Source organism: Pipistrellus kuhlii, unplaced genomic scaffold (genome assembly GCF_014108245.1).
Source record: "Pipistrellus kuhlii isolate mPipKuh1 unplaced genomic scaffold, mPipKuh1.p scaffold_m20_p_10, whole genome shotgun sequence".
In the NCBI taxonomy this organism is placed as follows: Eukaryota; Metazoa; Chordata; class Mammalia; order Chiroptera; family Vespertilionidae; genus Pipistrellus; species Pipistrellus kuhlii.
The window spans coordinates 47,902,985-47,921,851 of NW_023425405.1; the positions used below are offsets into that span (position 1 = coordinate 47,902,985).

The 18,867-nt window shown below is 35.2% G+C and overlaps 1 protein-coding gene across 7 annotated transcripts in view; it reads left to right on the plus strand.

The window, feature by feature from the left end:
• The window catches only part of MAGI2 (membrane associated guanylate kinase, WW and PDZ domain containing 2), a 1,016,953-nt gene that overhangs the window by 733,453 nt on the left and 264,633 nt on the right, over nucleotides 1-18,867 (plus strand). For all 7 annotated transcript variants that reach the window (XM_045578504.1, XM_045578505.1, XM_036429599.2 and 4 more), the window contains one exon: nucleotides 14,700-14,757. In XM_045578504.1, the coding sequence (XP_045434460.1) occupies nucleotides 14,700-14,757 (58 nt within the window). The remainder of the gene's footprint in view (nucleotides 1-14,699; nucleotides 14,758-18,867) is intronic.

An 18,867-nucleotide genomic window follows, 5' to 3' on the forward strand; every position in this document is an offset into this window, starting at 1 on the left:
TACTTAGGGATCTAGCTAAAATAATCTGGACAGGAAATTACTGTGATAAAGGACATTTGGTCAATCTTACACATAAATTGGACTATATTAATATGATTTGGTGTCTGTATTTGAACATTTCTGTCATTAACATTTAATAGGCAGCAGTAGTGCCCGTAGATTAGTACCAAACAGGGAATCGAAACCTCTCTGTTACCGTGACACCCTGGATAGTCTATGTCTCCTTTTGTGCCATGAGAAAAGCATTCCCAGCCTTCCTTAACTTTGACACTCTAATCTATCTGTGACAGGTCCTGCTGAGAATTAGTCATTTTCTCTACCTATCAATAGAACGAGTCTAAAGCAGAACTGAGAGCCTGGTCAGCTTGTCTATTCTGTTAATGTCCAAAAGCATTCCACCACACAGATGGTCGTTATGGAAGCTATCCTCTCTTCCCTTCTCTCCCCACATGATGCTGACAATTCCCATTTTATTGATTTTTTTTTCTTTTTTTAAGTGTCCTTTTCAAAAATGCATAGGAATCACGTCTTTGTTCTGATTGAAAAACACAGAGCTCTGTAGACCAGAAAAAAGTAGAGACTTTATGGCAACTCAGGTCACCCCAATTTTCCAAATGTCCAGCTTATCTACAGAGCATGCAAGTCTCTTAGGAGCCACGTTTTTCATAGCAAAAGTAGCCATCGATGCTAGCACCTAATGGCATGTAGGACTGCCGGGAGACTTCTGCACCCGGTGTGGCGGCAGATGCTGCCAGCAGCACCACCGCGGACAGTTGGCTCATCTCTGCACTCTTTCATTCACAGCCCTAGGTTCCTGCTCAGTCTGATCTGTTTCACTGGTCTGAGTGGCATTTTAATTAAACCATGCTCTGAGGCTCCATATTAATTAGAAAGTGAAATTAGGGCATATGCCTAAGTAGAATTCAGCTCGTCTATTATAATAAACAAAGCGAAATATTAAATTTCATTTTCCAAGCTCTTACTGTATTGATGTTCAATATTTAGTTGCCCCCTGAGATTTTAAACAGTATGGTTTCCTCGTATATATCCAATTAATTAAATTTAAAAAGACTGCTCCACTGGAAAAATGGCATCCATTGTGTGACTTCACCCTAAAATACCCAATTGACAAATGTGTTGCTGACTTATTGTGTTAGGATTATTTAAATCAATCGTAATTAATTATATCCGTGAAATGTAACAGCCTGCAATTCCAGACTTTTCAAAAATTACCTGAGGGTTTAGGTAGAGTAAAATAGACATGTATTTCTCCATGTAGCATATATCATAAATTATAATGAATTAAATTGGTGAAATTTTTTGTTTAAAGGTTGGGTCTGTCTGAAACCATCAGTTCCATGGATATTGAGACTTATCCCTGTACTCTGACTGCCTCCCTCAGAGTAGATGAGCAATAACTATTTCTTGAATTGAAAAGGGGCTCATAGCCCTAACCAGTTTGACTCAGTGGGTAGAGCGTCAACCTGTGGACTGATAGGTCCCAGGTTTGATTCTGGTCAAGGGAATGTACCTTGGTTGAGGGCACATCCCCAGTGGGAAGTGTGCAGGAGGAAGCTGATCGATGTTGCTCTCTCATCCATATTTCTGGCTCTCTATCCCTCTCTCTTGCTCTCTGTAAAAAAATCAATAAAATATTTTTAAAAAATAAAAATAAAAAAGGGCTCATGAACGATGCTACATTATGAATCATTAAGTAATGCCATCAGTGAAGAATTGCAAATTTCACTTTCTAATCTATCCAGATCTCATCAAGAGCACTTTAGCCAATCAGTTCAGGGATATAAAAAGAAAACAGCAATCACAATCACCATCAAAACCATGGCAAAATGTGGCCATTTCCCTCAGCTGTTTCTTCTAAATCCTTAAGAATCTCATTGATAACGCAAAATGGAGAATTAAAGCAAAAATTTGGTTTCTTTCTCATAACCGATCCAGGTCTTCACCTAGACTCCCTGAGAAAGGGTGGCTAAGCAATTTTTAAAGTTTCCAGTTTTATCAATATTAATTTTGAATCAATAATTAAAATATACTTTCCATATAAAATAGCATATTATTGAAATGTGGGATTCAATGTGTAAACTTCTTCCATGTGTTCTTGCCTTACAAAGTTTTAAGAGAAACTTGCGAACAAAAGGTTTTTTTAATAAAAAAGAAAGAAAGAAAGAAAGAAAGAAAGAAAGAAAGAAAGAAAGAAAGAAAGAAAGAAAGAAAGAAAGAAAGAAAGAAAGAAAGAGGGAGTTTATTGGAAGCAGATACAAACTCCATCTGGGCAGGGGTGTCCCCAAAGGAGACCCCTTGGGGAAGGGCCCCCAAATGGGAAAAGCCTGCTCTCTCTCTCTCTCTCTCTCTCTCTCTCTCTCTCTCTCTCTCTCTCTCTCTCTCTCTCTCTCTCTCTCTCTTCCCCCTCTTTCTCTCTAATGGAAAAATCAATCTTTTAAAAAAAAAAAAGTCTCATGTCCTGTTGTCTTCCATTTATATATGCTGCAGTTCTTTGTCTGAACCTGACCCTTTCTAATTGGACCTTTTCTTAATTTAGTACTCCTGTGCTTTCCTCATTGGTCATTCTGTTATATATGATAGTATCAGTTTCAAAGTTCAAAGCCCACAAAGTGCTTCCCTTTTTCTCTCCTCTTATCTTGCAACATTACTTTATCCTCCTTACAAATAAGATATACATTTCGGCATCTCCAAACCCCCATCTATGCTTTCCTCTCCCACGGACCCTCTTTATTTCTAAGACTCCCTAAACCTACCTGTTTTGTCCCTAGAATTCCTTTCATTATGAGCAATCTAGCCTCCAGTCCTTACCTCTAATAGTTAAGCATTCCTTGTTTCTGGCTCTCCTTGTGTACTCTTTCAAAAATAAGCATAAGAGTGTTTTTGTTCAGCAATATATTAGCTAAATATACTAAAAAATAGCCCACAAATTATTGTTATACTTAGAGATTTTCTTCATAAGTTTTGCATCTATTGAGGTATTTAGCACTCAATATATGCACATAACATGCCCGTTTAGCCAATCATCTCTAGTTTAATATTTAAGATGCTTCTATGGTTTTCTATTAAAATAATACTGCAGGGAATGACCTTGTGCATTTCTGCCTTTTCTATTATTGAAGATGAAACTTTACAGAAACTTCCCAGAGGGTGGATTGTTGGATCAAAGGAAAAAATATGTCTGGTTGTGTTAGTTATTGCCAAACTCCCCTCAATATGAGCTGTATTATGTTATCATTCAACAGCCTTGTTTGAGGGACCAGCTTTACCACTACCTTGTCAAAAAGCTTGTTGAAAAGCTTTTGAATTTTTGCCAATATGATAGATGAAACAAAATATCTCAATATACATTTCTCTTCTGATAAAGAAAGTTGGGAATTTTTTCATGTTTAAAGGATATGTGTGTGTACTTTTCGTGAACTTTCTATTCTTGTCTCTTGCATATTTTTTCTAACAAGTTTTTAGTTTATTGTTTTTTCCCCCCACTTTTAAAAAGTTTTCTTTAGGGGAGAGTAGTGCTTTATTATTGGTATGTTACAAATATTTTCTCTGAGTTTGACATTTACCTTTTAACATAATGATGTTTTGGACTGTACAAGGATTCTTTTTTTGCTTTTAAGTAGTCACATCTGTCAAGATCGAGTCATGAAACAAATGTCTTTCCTCATACCCAGTTTATAAAGGGATTTATCTGTAGGATTCATTGTTTCATTTGTTCCTTTTCCATTTGGAATTTACTATGGGAAATTGACTAAAAACCTGTCTATTTAAGCATTCCATCTCCACTGAGACCAATTTTTATAAATTGTATTTTCCTAAGGAATTATCTATTTCATTTAGATTTTTAATTTTACTAACATAGGTTTGTACAAAGTGTTTTGTTTTTTTATGATTGCATCTGTTTTGTTATTCCTTACTTTTTTATATGCAACTTGTCTCTTTTAAAGTATTATTATTCTATTTTTTATCATATGATTTTTTAAATTTTTATTATTTTATATTTTTATGTGTGTGTTTCTAGAGGGATTCCTTTGTTGTTCCCTTTCCATCTTTTTTTCACATGGTTTTATTGGAGGGAGAGAGAAAGAGAGAGGGAGAGAGAGAAACATTGATGAAAGTACAACAAAGATTGGCTGCCTCCTGCATGACCCCTACTGGGGACTGAGCCAGAAACCCAAGCATGTGCCCCTTCTGACCAAGTATCAAATGGGCAACCTCCTGGTGCACAGGAGGATATCCACCAAGCCAATGACCAGAGAGCCTTTCCACCTTTTTGATTTGGGAATTCACTTTCAATATTGCTGTTCTAGCATGGGTTTATATATTATAAAATTTCCTCTGATCACTGCTTTAATTGTATCTTATAGGTTTTGCTACTTAGTGTTTTCATTCATTACTTTTAGAAACGCTTCAATTTCCCTTTACATTTCTTCTTTGACACAATAGTTGTTAGAGTTTTTAATTTTTAGATGTAAGTTCCTTTGATGATTACTTTGTTATGAATGTCTAAATTTTATTGCATTCTGGTCAGATATTATTGTTTGTGTTATTTCTGCTTTGTTGAATTTATTGAGACTGTGTTGTAATCTAATATGTAGGTAATTTTGGAGATTGTTCTATGTGTACTTCAGAGGAATATATATTCTCTGTTACTAGAGTGTGAAATTCAAAAAAGAGAAGTGGGTAGTGAGGAATACCAAAAGATTTGCCTAATTAATTATGCCATATTTAGTTCTATATCTGTAATTTTGTCAACTTGACCTATCTTAGACTAAGAGATAAATATATGTTATTAGTGTATCTTTATTTCTCCTTACAACCCCTGTAGTTTCTGTTTTATAAAAGGTAGTTTGTATCCTATCTAATAAAAGAGAAACATGCAAATTGACCACACCTCTGCTATGCCCACCAGCCAATCAGAGTGAGTATGCAAGTTAACCCAACAAAGATGGCAGTGGCCATCGAGCTGGAGTGAGCAGGAGGCTTGGGTTGCCCCCAGCAATGGAGGAAGGATCAGGACCTAGAGCTTCAGTACCATCAATCCTGACACCTGAAGCTCCACTAGCCCAGCTCAATCTCTGCTATCATCAGGCATTAAAATTCTTACCTGTGTGACCTTGGGCAAGTTTTTTAACTTCTCTGTGCTTCATTTCCCCATCTGTGTGTCTTTTGCCAAGCCTCTATGGTGCCCAGGACATGTGGCTACCCCTCTAGAGATGGGCTTTTGTTAAGCTTCAATTATATTTCCTTGGGTTCAGAAGGGACAGACTTTCTTTCAAATGATCTAATCCCTTTCCTGGGTTTTCCAGGGTTTCACACACTTATACTATCTGGTCTTTTTCCAAAAAATTCCCAGAGTAGTCTCCTTCTCCTTTATGGTCACCAGTTTGGCTTCTATTGCATATGCCTGATCATTTAGCTTCTCTTGTGTGGAGGGTGGGCTTAGTAAAAGGACTTCCCCCTATGCCATTTCCTCCCCACACCCTTACCCCCCATTAATGGGGCAGTCTCCCCAGAGTGAAGGTAAGGCTGCCTCTTCTTTCTTAATCAGGCTGGTTTAATTTGTTCTCTTCCTTTTGTTAATAATAACTAACTGCCTACTGTAATAATATCAACTTGGTTTTTTGTTTGTTTGGTTTTTTACTGTAAGGAACTTATCTTTCAGCCAGTTTTTGTTTTTGTTTTTTGCTTTTAAGTCTAATGGTTAACGGGCATATATCTTGGAATTCACTGTTCTGAGATAATGTTCCAGGCATATGGAAAACACTTTCAGCATACAGAAGTAGTTATTTGTGGAAGAAACTTTTTGTTATAGTTTTAAGTATTCTTTATATTATTTTCTTTCTTCATGTATTCCAATTATACATCTACTGTATTATCTTTGCCTATCTTCTATATTAATTAGTTTTACTGATTCTTTTTTCATTTCATTTTGTTCTAATATCTATTACTATGTCTTGCCTCGATGGTCCTTATTTTATTTCTAACAATCTATTTCCCCTTGAGTACTTTGTAATTTAGTTTTAATTGCAAAGATTGTTTTGTTTTGTTTTTCAACTCTCCTCAGCTCTCTGTTCAGAGTTTTTAAATTTTTTATTAAAAATGTTCTTTTATATCTTTTATATTTATGTGATTTGTTTCAAATTTTCTTAAGAATTCATTACAATTTTCTCTTTTGTATTTTGTTTTTGTTTATTGTGAGGGAAGACAACAAATTTTCATTAGTTGTATTATTTGACTCTTAATTCTGATTTCTGATAATAACATTGTATGAATATTGTCTGCTGTTTTCCATTAATTTTAAAAAAGAAAATTCTTAAACCAGCAATAAGTTTCATACAAGCAAAACTAAAGGATTTGGGTGGAATACTATATCCTTGGTCCATGAGCACCCTCTTCTGTTTCACTTGTGAATTACTGATTCTTCAATGGATGACATCTTTTTTTTTTTTTTTTTTTTTTTTTTTTTTTTTTTTTTTTTTTTTTTTTTTTTTTTTTTTGCAGAGGGCTTAGTTGGTATGTCTTATGATCTTAAGATTCTCTTTTGTTTCTGCAGATACTGAATTTCTACCTCATGCTTCTTTCCTGTCATAACCAAATTTCCAAGGGCCATTTCTCCATCACCATCATCTTTGTCTTCTTATTAAGTAGTGCCTTCCCAATATTCCACCTTTCATTCTGCTCACTTCCAAACCTTCCCCTCCCCCTTCCCCCAATTCCCCAATTGTAGTTGTGTTCTGATAAATGAGGTCCATTATCAACATTTTCTCCCACTCAGGATGGGAATTTATCTTTCCAAGAGTGATTTTGTTTGTTTTTCCATCCCAGGCTCCTGGCCCCCTTTTCTCTTTTCTGCATACTTATCACCATTTCTGATCCAGAATGGGCCCCTGGATTGTTGATGCTGCTGGATTGGGGGATTTATGTTTCTGCATTTATGTTTCTGCTTATATATAAGGTTTGAAGTTCTTGGTATTTTATCCTAATTATGTTGTAGTCATGGGTTCTGGGTGGTTTTGTAAGGGTTTTTCAGGGTTAGTGAAGAGGTTAACATTTAAATGTCAGTTTTTACAATATAGAAGCACAGTATGCTTCAATAAATAAATTTTAGTGGATAATAATAATAAATGGATAGATTAATGGTTGTATTAATGTAAACTCATAAAAGTTGAGATAATCTTAGCTGAAAGTCGGCCTGCGGACCGATTCGGGTCAAGGGCATATGCCTGGATTGCAGGCTCGATCCCCAGAGGGAGCCTGCAGGAGGCAGCCAATCAATGATTCTCTTTCATCATTGATTTTCTATCTCTCCCTCTCCCTTCCTCTCTAAAATCAACAAAAACATTTTTTTCAAAGTTAAGATAAACCAGAGCTATATATTTTGAAATCCTAAGCCTATAATTGCTTTCCAAATCTTTCTTTATATCCAGATATCTAGGAATATTAAAAACAAAAATCTTCTTGGTTCATTGTCTTTTGACCTTCTGATACATCTTGAAAACCTAAAGAAGATATGACTCTAAGCTGTTAGTAGACAACATCCTTTTTTGTGCCATGCCTTCCTACCACCACTTCTTGTCACCATCTCAAATAGATTACTCTGTCATGTTTAAGTTAGCATTTCAAAAGTTCACATCTATGTTTGACAGCTTCTTCCTAGGTAGAAAATAGCCCTTGAATGCCCAAAACATTTTTGAGCACACATTTCTTTGTGTACCAATATCTGTCAGATAATCTTGTATATTTTCTACTCATTTGGTCAGATACATTAAGGAATATATTTATTTGAAATTGTTTCTGCAATTGTATTTTTTAAGAACAAGTCCATGAAATCATGGTCAATAATTTTAAAATGCATCATAATACTGTGGAAATAAAACCTCAGGCTGAATCCACGTGGTAACATGAATTGAATGTCAGGACAGTAAAATACAGCTCAGCTAGTTCTTTCCCCTACAAAAATAGTAAAACTTCCATATGCCTGTGAATGAAGACCTCACAGCCTGTATTTCCATGAAATCAAAAGTGTTTGTACTCTTTCATGTCACACATAGAACATAAATGGAAAACATTTTCTATTTTTAATGTTAGGTTGCACAGTTTGTTGTTTTGTTTATTTTCCTGACTGGATGAAATAAAATTCTCTGATAAAGATAGGCCAATTTGAGTCTTAATACACAAAAAAAGTCTGGAAGGATACATACTCTCAACTTTATCTAGGGAAATGGGTCTATAATTAGCTTATCATTATTATATGGATTTTGTTAAAAACAAGAATGTATCCAGAATTTACTTTTATAATTGGAACTGCATTTTGAATAAAGGAAAAGAGAGGCAGATATAATAAAGGTTTTTTATATTTTTATTCTTACACAGTATTCTTTTCTTCCTTTTTCTTTCATTCTAAAAATGTGTTTCTTGTAAAAACATTCTTTACAACTACTTGGGGGTAAAAATTATATACCATTTTCAGGAAAATGTAGTTCTATTTGTCAATTTGTGTTATATATATAAATACTATATATATATATACCATATATATACTATAGTATATATATGGTGTGTGTATGTGTATATATATATATATATATATATATATATATATATCCCAATAAAGATTGGAGGAAAACATTTAAATTAGTATTAGCTATTACCATATTGTGTACTATGCATTATATCATTCGACCTAGGGAAAATTGTATGTTTCTTATGTTCTGTTATAATAAAGAAAATAGCAAGAGCCTCAATTAAAAATTAAATGTAGTCCAAATAAAATAATATAGAGTTAAAGAAATGGTCTCCCCTTCTGGTCCCTGTTCCTCTCCAACATATTAATGCTTTGTATGCTTCCAAAATTTGTCTGCTTTCCTGGCTTTGAGGAGAATTGCAAACTGCCTGCCATAATGGCCTATGCACAACCTTATGTGAATTAACATAACCCATGCTATGGCCTGTACAGACACTGCCTCCCAGAAAAGAAGCAAAGCCTGACTTCAGACTTTGCACTCATATTATTAAATCTATTTTCTAGGTTTCAAGATGCAGTAATCTTAAATGTGAATGTAGTATTTACCTAGTTTTTCCAGCAGAAAGATAGACAACAGACACAAAAAAGGTAAAATAACAAAATTAAAAGTCACTATCTTGGAAAAGTCCATTAAAAAAATCAACATAATATAAAAAAATACTAGTATAAATACAAAAATTCTGCATTTCATTTTTAAGAATTTAACACTATCCTAATGAATTCAGTTTTATATGAATCAGTGTTTTTATTTTGAAATTATTTCAAATTTCAAGAAAATTGCAAAAACAGTGCAAAGTATTTTCACATACCTTTTGCCTAGCTTCCCCTAATGTTATCATTTATAATACAATATGGAAGCCAATAACTTAATATTCATATAGACTATTAACTAGTGTACAAATCTTATTTGAATCTTGCTAATTGTGTCACTAATGTCCCTTTTCTGGTCCAGGTCCCAGTACAGAACCCTACAGTGCATTTAGGCTCCCTGTCTCACAGTATGATAGTACCTCAGTCTTTCTCTTTCATGACTTTGACGTTTTTGAAGAGCACTGACCATATAATTTATAGATTGCTACAGATGTGGCTCTGTTTCTACCTAACAGCCCAACCCCCACCCAACCTGATTATTCTGTGGTTATGTTCTTAACCTGACAGCAGCCATAACATTGATCTGCCAGGCCAAACATTTGGATCTATTTTGAAGAAAATGAACTGAACTAGTGAATTCTTTGTGGGTTGGAATACAGAATTGGTAAACTAAGAGATCAAGTAATAGTAGCTGTGCTTGAGATAAAAAGTAACATAGAGCCAGGCCGGTGTGACTCAATGGTTGAGTGTCAACCCAAGAACCAAGAGGTTGCTGGTTCGATTCCTCAATCTTTAGTAGAGGGCATGCAGGAGGCAGCCATTCGATGTTCCGCTCTCACTTCAATGTTTCTATCTCTGTCTCCATTCCCCTCTCCCTTCCTCTCTCTAAAAACGTAGTTTTTCAAAAAGTAACATAGAGTCAAGTTCAGGGTAGCCATTGCAGGACATATGCAAGATGAGCAACAGAGGTAACCAGCCAGTAAAAGAGAAAGAAACACAGACATAGAGATAAAGGATGTCCTTTAAAAGATAAAGTAGGACAGACAGAAGGGACTTTCTGAAATATCCTGAGTTAGGGAATCCTAGGCTCCTTACAGCTTTATCTGGGTCCCATTTCCATAAGAAATACTGACCTTGTATTCTACTATACAAGTTTTCCAGTTGCAGTCTAAAAACTGTTTTTTGTGAGTTAGCATAAAGGAGCCTCTATTTCCTGCAATGAAAGTGAACTAGCAAACAAACAAATAAATAAAATTTTGAAAGAGAAACCAAGTACAAAATATACCATAGTAGCTGTGGCAGAATCCAGGCCGAACAGGATGCCTACTGAATCTTTTTGTTCTACTGCAGTCTTATAAGCTTATATGACTGACTACAAATTAATCTAGACGTTTATGCTGATTTCTGCAGAAGGGATCACTGAGGGAATACCTAATCACTGAATTTGCTCCATGGTTCCTTGGCCCGAAAGCAATCTCAATTAAAACAGTTCTTAATGCAGCATTAACCTTGCTGATCTCAAGTATTTATTTTTCCCTTTGCATAGTATATGTTATTCTTTCATCAGTGTGACCTTAATCATCTATAAATTTGTCAGGTATTGTTAAATAAAGTGTTCTAAATAACCCAGGACCTAAGAGCTCCAAACCACATGCTTGTCTGATTAAGCAAATAGTCAAAAACTGGAAAAAAAAATTTCTGTTTATTACCTTTATTTTAAAAAGAAGAAATTGACTTTTAAAACTTAACTCAAGTCCAGATAGTTCACTTTTCACAGTGAAAGAAGATTCTCAAATTTTCATTATCTAAAAAATTTGTGTGTTTTTTTAATTACCATTAGCCTAGACCTTTCTTTGCTGCTCAAGAAAAATGTTATTAAAGAGGATACACACACACTTGCTTGCATGCACATGCTGATGAATACGTATATATATATACACACATACGTGTTCATATATATGAATATACATACGTATAAATGCACATGCATACATAATAAATACACACAGATTTTTAAATATTGGCTGGTAGATTTTTATACCCACTCTACCACATTTACAAATGAAGTAATGTACGTATGTGTTACTGGTTTCTTGAAGCATTCATCTATCAATCCCTTGCAAATATTTAAAATGAAATAAATGGCAGACCTTTGGAACAAATAGTCGGAATTATAGTATGTCATTTTTGCCTCAAACTTTGAGTTAAGGACCACTAATAGTTTATTTTAAAGTACAGATGTTTATAATATATGATTTGGGGAGGCACAAATTAACAGTTCAATTTGGAAATATGAAACAAGCCGGCAAACAAACACAAAATTTTTACTATGAAAAAAGAAAATCAATTCTCTCTAAATTCTGATGAACACCTCATGATGGCAAGGGGAAAGGATGATAAGTAAATGTGGGTAGAACCTTTGGTGCTGTAAATCTGCAAAGATAAAGAAATGATGAAATCTATACTTCCAGAATACAATGCTTAGAATTAGTAATTTCCTCAAAAAAGAGCCAAAGATAAGGAATACATGAATAAATAGTTGATATTATGAAAGATAATTTTAAAAATTGGACTATGACATGTTTCCATGTAACAATGCCATTAAGAAGTAAGACTAGTATCCATAAAATTAGCCATTTTAGGCTTTTATTCTACATTGAATATAATATTGATTGCTGAGTTCTGTATATTCTTTTACTGAAGTAAAAGGCACATCACTGTTGTAAAAGACAGTCAATAGGTATTTGTCAAATGGATTCTTCATTTTTATAGCCAGATTCTACAGTAGCGTAAAGAATTTAGTGAAAACCATCTAGATAATTTTCTACTTATTCTTAAGTATTATTTATGCTGTGTTAAATACAGTATCTAAGTTGGGTGAAATTGCTGGAACTAGAGTACGGGTATTTTAAATTCAGAATTGTTGTTAGGGTAAAATGACTTAGTACATGGAAATTCATCAGTACCTGAACCATGGTAAATACTCAGCATGACTTTGCTCTCATTATTGTTGTGAAAGAAAAATGTCATAAGGCACTCCACAATTTGGTGTTATGATTTTATTAAGATATAACTAACCTAAGAATTATTAAAGTCATAATCTAGACTTTATATTGTTTTAAAACACTAGAAAAATTTCTTCAGTATTTAAGCTAAGCTCCAATTATAGAAACCATAGAGGAAAACAATGAAAAACCAACCTTCTATGTGTTGAAAGAAATGTTCAGCAAAATTAAAAACTAAACAAACTTTTAACATATGTGCAACATATGTGGTAAAGAATTAGTATCTTTAATAAGTAAAGAGCTCTTATGAATTAATAAAAAATAATTAGAAATAAACAAAAGAAAAAAATAATTGTCCAAAGATTGACAAATGAAAAATGTTCAAACTAACTAGAAATCGAAGAAAGGTAAATTAATACAGCTATGAGCTGCCATTTAAAAAAATAATTTGATTGATTTTCAAAATAATGATACATAATTCTTTATCTGTATATCTAGAATTCAAAGGCTCAAAAAACTGCTCTTTGTAACTTATTTGGCAGCAAAACAGAACCTGATCTGGACACACTGGCAGCAAATCAGTGCAAACTGATATGAAGTAGTCATTTATGCCTCTTAGTGTGAATCATGTAATTTGGCTGTGTAAATACTCATGTGTTTGATTAAAAGTGCTTCCCAGACTCTGCTTGGAGTGCTATAAATTAGAAACCATTTGCATCATGTTAACTTTCTAAAATTGGAGAATACTGAATTCCAAAACCTATCTCTGTCCCTAAAATTTTTGGATGGGGAAATACTTACCTGTGTTTAATTTGACGGCACAGAGAAACAAAGTCACTCAGTGATTATAAATTGGTTCTCTTTTGTGAGTGTAAAGATAGTAATCTGGCTGTATATCAAAAGCCATAAAAGAGTATATGCACTTTAATCTAAAATCCCACCTCTGGGAATTTATCATTACCAAATTACTAGGAAAGTGATGACAGATTTAGGTTTTAATAAACCCAACACAGATGATATGTAATAGGTAAAGACTGGAAAGTCCCATCTATAATAATAAAAGCCTAGATGGCCCTCATACCCTCACATCATCACAATATGGCTGCCCCCACATCACCACAAGGTGACCACTACAGAATGGCTACCCCATGTCATCACAAGATGGCCATTCCCAAGCCATCACAAGCTGGCTGCCCCCACGTAATCGCAAGACAGCTGCCACAAGATGGCCAGCGGATGGGCGGGGACAGTTGGGGGTGACCAGGCTGGCAAGGGAGGGTGCAGGCTGGGCTGAGGGACACCTACCCCCCCGCCCCATGCATGAATTTTGTGCACTGGCCTCTAGTTGTATAGCAATACAAGGCTGAGGGATTATGAAGCCTCTGGCCATACCACAGACTACTAGCCTGCCACTTTAAAAGTGATATTGTTAGTAACATTTATTTATGTTGAAAGATGCCCTTGATAGTTTTTCAAATACAAGTAGGCTATAAAAATAATATGTAGAATTTAATTTCTTAAAAATAGTATTTCCATATATGAATAATATTCATAAAATATTAATGGTGGTTATCTCTGGATGGAGGAAATGCAGGTGATTCTAGTTTTTTTTATAACTATAATTTGCAGTCAATATGTATTACTACTATAACAACTTTTAAATTTACTTTATTACTATTAAATTTAAATTACTACTATAATTACAACTTTTAAATCTCATTTAAAGATATTATTTAAAGCATGCCAATATATTGTACTTAAATTTCAAATTCTATATACATAAAATTAATATCTATCAAGAAAAACATAATATTATTTATATTTAGAAACTAACAATTATAAGAGCTCTGTTTATATCATGAAGCAAAGCCTTGTTTTCAAAGAGCCTAATTTTGCCTATAGTAGCATTTATGGTTATTTTAAATATATGTGAATTAAAATTACCTATGGAGAATTAGAAATATGAACCATATTGTCAAGGAAAATGTGAGTAGAATTTCAGACTTTATAAAAATATGCCCAAAAGTATATTGGCTGTACTCAAAATCTGACCCATGTGGAGAGAACAGCAAGCTAACCATCTTGACTAGTGGGATATCAATTGAGAATTTATAATGTCTGTGTTACATTCACCAGAAAAAATATTTGCTATCTTCAGAAATATATTTTCAAAATATGATCTTTATCCTGAAACTATCATTTTAACAATACACATAAATAAGAAAGCCATACACACTTTCAGGAAAGCAGTGTGCCTTCTGTATTGCCTTAGTGGTGATAGCGTGATGACATGTCGTCCTCCTGCCTGGCGGGGGATAAACAGCCAGACACAGTACATCTGCAAAGGAGACAGCTCTGTTTTAACTGCCAATTTTCAAGTCGGTGCTTCTTATAGTTCCTACAGTATGGTCTGACATTTGGTCCTGACTCTGAATGCTTTGCTCCCCTTTGGTAGATTATTTCTGCAATTCACGAACAATTAAATTATATTACTTTTTATTAGCAATGGTGATGTCTTTTACTTATTTACTAAAAGAAATTACTTTTTTATTTTTCAGAGCTTCCATATGGCTGGGAAAAAATCGATGATCCCATATATGGCACTTATTATGTTGAGTAAGTCTCCAAGAGTGATATTAACTTGTTATTAATGTGTCGTGAAATTGTGTTAGTATTTCATTTATGGAGCATGTGTGACTAACAGTCCCTTTATTTCCCTTTCATCTTACTTTGAAGTATCCACAAAAACTCCAGCAGCACTAGCTATTTCTTGCCTCTTCCAGCTGCTTAATTTGTCATTCCTTTTCTTTGACTCAAGACTTTAAAACACCAATTGGAAAAGTGTGTTTCACCTTGTCCTCTAAATGAGTGATAATTAAAGATATCAAAGTAAATAAATGCCTTTCATTTTACAATAAAAATGTTGGGAGCTAACCGGAGGTATAGAAGAGATGGTCTATTAAATCAGATTTCAAAGACAATTAAATGAAGCAGCCATATTTCCCATTTAAAAGAAAAAATAAATTTTAGATATTTGTTCACTTATAATCTCATTTCAAATTAATAGTATTCTTTCTGTAGATTGGATTTCTATATTATTGAAGGTTGCACTGCCTTAATGCATTCTGGCATAATATGAGTTATCCCCTCTATGAACCCTTTTATTCAAAACTAGAGGTCCGGTGCACAAAATTCATGCATGGGGGGGGAGGGGTGTCCCTCAACCCAGCCTACACCCTCTCCAATCTGGGACCCTTCAAGGGATGTCCAACTGCCCGTTTAGGCCTGATCTAGGATCTAACTGTACTGTGCCAAAGCTTATTATATCTAAATCCAAGGCAGTTCATATGAGGAAGAGAACTGAAATATCTGATATGCCAGATCTCATTTTTTATGCACTTCCTTGCAAAATTTAGAGAATAAGAACCTTTTCCTTAATCTAGATATTGGCAAACTCCATAAAAAAGCTAGATAGCAAATATTTGGGGTAGGGGGTGGGGGACATATGGCCTCTGTCACAATTACTTAACTCAATCATTGTAGCTTGAAAGCAACCATAGATGTCACTTAAATTAATGGGCATAGCTATGTTTTAATAAAACTTTATTTATGAAAACAGTCAGCTGGCTGAATTTGACCTGTAGAGAATAGTTTGCTGACCCCTGCCTTATTCTAATTCTTCAGATTGTTTTTCCATGTCTTCCTCAACTCCTTTGGAGCTGGCATCCAAAAAGGGAAACAATATTTAACTCAAACCTCTCTTCTCTGCTCTAATTATCTGTCATAGAAATGAGACATCCATATGTCAGAAAACAATACTTCCTAATTTCTTGATCATTGAGGTGTGTGTTCTTCAAGTAAAGATATGCTGCTGGTTTATAGTTAATTATTGAATTAGACATTGACTATAATTCTAAAAGAAAGTTGTCCTCATTATCATTATTCTTTTATTTGTTTTTGCTTAAATTATTATCTCTCTACATTTTTCCACTTTATTTTTTGGGTATCACCACCATAATCAGGAAGTTATTTATATTTTAATCAGCCATGTCCTATGTTAGATCAGACTGGCATTTAACAGTTTTAGATTCCAAATAATAGCTGGAATCATGATACAGGTGAGTCTAATAGTTTAGTGTTCCTCAAGTTGCAACTAGTTCTATTACTTCTCTTGGCTTTTCCCCATTACATAATACTGTAAGGTATATCAATACCAGTGTGGGTATTATCAGACCAAGCAAAAAAATGAGATCATTCATTCATGCAAACATAAAGGTAATTTTAAGTAGAATTATATCCCAATATTTCTTAAAAACATCTTTTGGGAAAAGTTAACCAGAAATTTAAAATACCTCAATTTATTTTATATAATATAATATTACTTGAAATGAGAGATATTTTCCACCACAACAAATATACTTTATCCATCTGAATTGGACTATGCCAGTCTATATGGTTTGTTTTAATTGTTCAAAACAATGTGAATCTCATCTCTAAGACACTATTATTTTCACAAGGTATATTGGTTGTGTATATTAGGTTTGTTTGTGAAATCTTCATGAACAGATATGTGAATATTGTAGTTATTTATCCTTGTTAGTCCATAGAGTATTTTTGTTGGAAAAAGTCTAATTTCTTATAATTAATTTATACAGGAAAAAAAAAACAAACAAACCAGTAACTGTCTAGTTAAGTTGCTGTACCAAGTTTGTAGTGTAGATACCTGTATAATAAAGAGGTAATATACAAATTGACCTTCACACAAGATGGCTGCCCCATTTGGTTAAAGACAGCCACTCCCATGTGGTCAAAGATGGCACAAGGGAGGATAGTTGTGTGTGATCAGGCCAGCCAGGGGATGTCAGTTGGGTGGGACCTGGCCAGCAGGGGAAGGCAATTAGGTGGAACTAGGCCAGCAGGGGAGGGCAGTTGGTCAGGACCAGGCCTGCAGGCAGGGCATTTAGAGGCAACCAGGCCAGCAGGGGAGCAGTTAGGCATTGATCAGGCTGGCAGGGAAGTGGTTAGGGGGTGATCAGGCTGGCAGGCAGGCAAGCAGTTGGGAGCCAGCAGTCCAGATTTTGAGAGGGATGTCGACTGCTGGACATCTCCCGAGGAGTACCATATTGGAGAGAGAGCAGGTTGGGCTGGGGGATATTTCCACGTGCCCCCCCCCCCCCGTGTATAAATTTCATGCACCAAGCCTCTAGTCATAAATATAAAATGCCTAGATTAAGACAGTTTATCATTGAAGTGATAACATTAATTTCAATACCTTAAATAATCATACATTCTAGTTTGCAACTTTAATATTTAGTTAATGTTAGCCCTGGCTGATTTTTCTCAGTGGATAGAGCAGCAGACTTCAGACTGAAGGGTCCTGGGTTTGATTCCAGTCTAGGGCATCTACCTTGGTTGCAGTTTCCCTGGCCCTGCTCAGGTGCGTGCAGGAGGCAACCAATCTATGTGTCTCTCTCATATCGATGTTTCTCCCTGTCTCTCCCTTTCCTTCCATTCTCTCTAAAAATCAATGGAAAAATATCCTCGAGTGAGGATTAAAAAAAAAATAGTTAATGTTATAAACCACGGTCGTCTTTCTGATAAACCTATAATCAAGAAAATGCTAATTCCCTAGTACTACTAATGATGATGGATGATGTATTCTCTGCAGAACATTCTCTGTATCATTTTTGATGTTTCATTATACCCCCATTATGCAATTGAATGTGCTAGTGACAAAATATGAAAAACATTTCGCCTCCCATCCAGTGACAAAAAGCCTGTGCAAGGACATTAGAAGTCCAGCTTAGAAGTCAGTCACTCTCTTCAATGGACCGACATCTGGGAGCGGAAGTTGCAGAGTGGGCTCTTTGTCACTGGCAGGGCATGTCAGGTTGCAATCAGTCTGTGCCTCTGGCGCAGTTGCATAGACACTGATTTTCCTGTCAGCCACAGCCAGGCAGTTAGGAATTCCAGCAATCAATAGCAGGAAAGTGTTTATACAACCTGAAACTGAAAAACCTAGATTGAATAGCTTTCAACCACTATTACTGACTTTACCTTCCTGAGCCATGATTCTGTCCTATGCAAAGTCAATGTTAAAGTTACAGGTTTAATATATTTAAACATCAGAAAAGTTATCCTCTTCATCATAGCACCGAAATAGTTAACATTTACTGTCTACCAAGTATGTGCCAGGAACTGGGCTAGTGCCCAACTATCTTTACCACAGTTATTTATAATCCTTCCTCTAGTGATAGGGAGGTAAGTTGTCCTAAGGGAACATTGAGGAAACTGGCTGGAGAAGTTAAGGGACTTACCCAGTATCACACAGTACAGAGAGGAATGGTCCCAGTTTGCACCCAGGCGGTCTGACTGTAGAGCCCAGATTCCAACCACTGCTCAAAATGCCTCCCACAGATTTAGTGTTCATAATCCATCATGGTCCAAACAAGCCTCAGACTTATTAGTGGAAAAGAATGAGGGGTCATTGGGGAAAGTGTCCTCTCTGGCTCCCATCTAATACGGCCTCAGCAGGATGCACAGCATTCTGACCCAAGCATTCTGAGCCGTCAGCTCCACTGTCCACTACTTTGGAGGGCCCTGGACAGCTGACCACTGGGAGCAAGATTTGTAAGATTTGAGCAAGGTGGAGGCCACTGTGTGGATCTTAATGTAAGAATATCAACACTCATTTGGAGCAGTAGAGGCATCCACACAGCTCTGTAT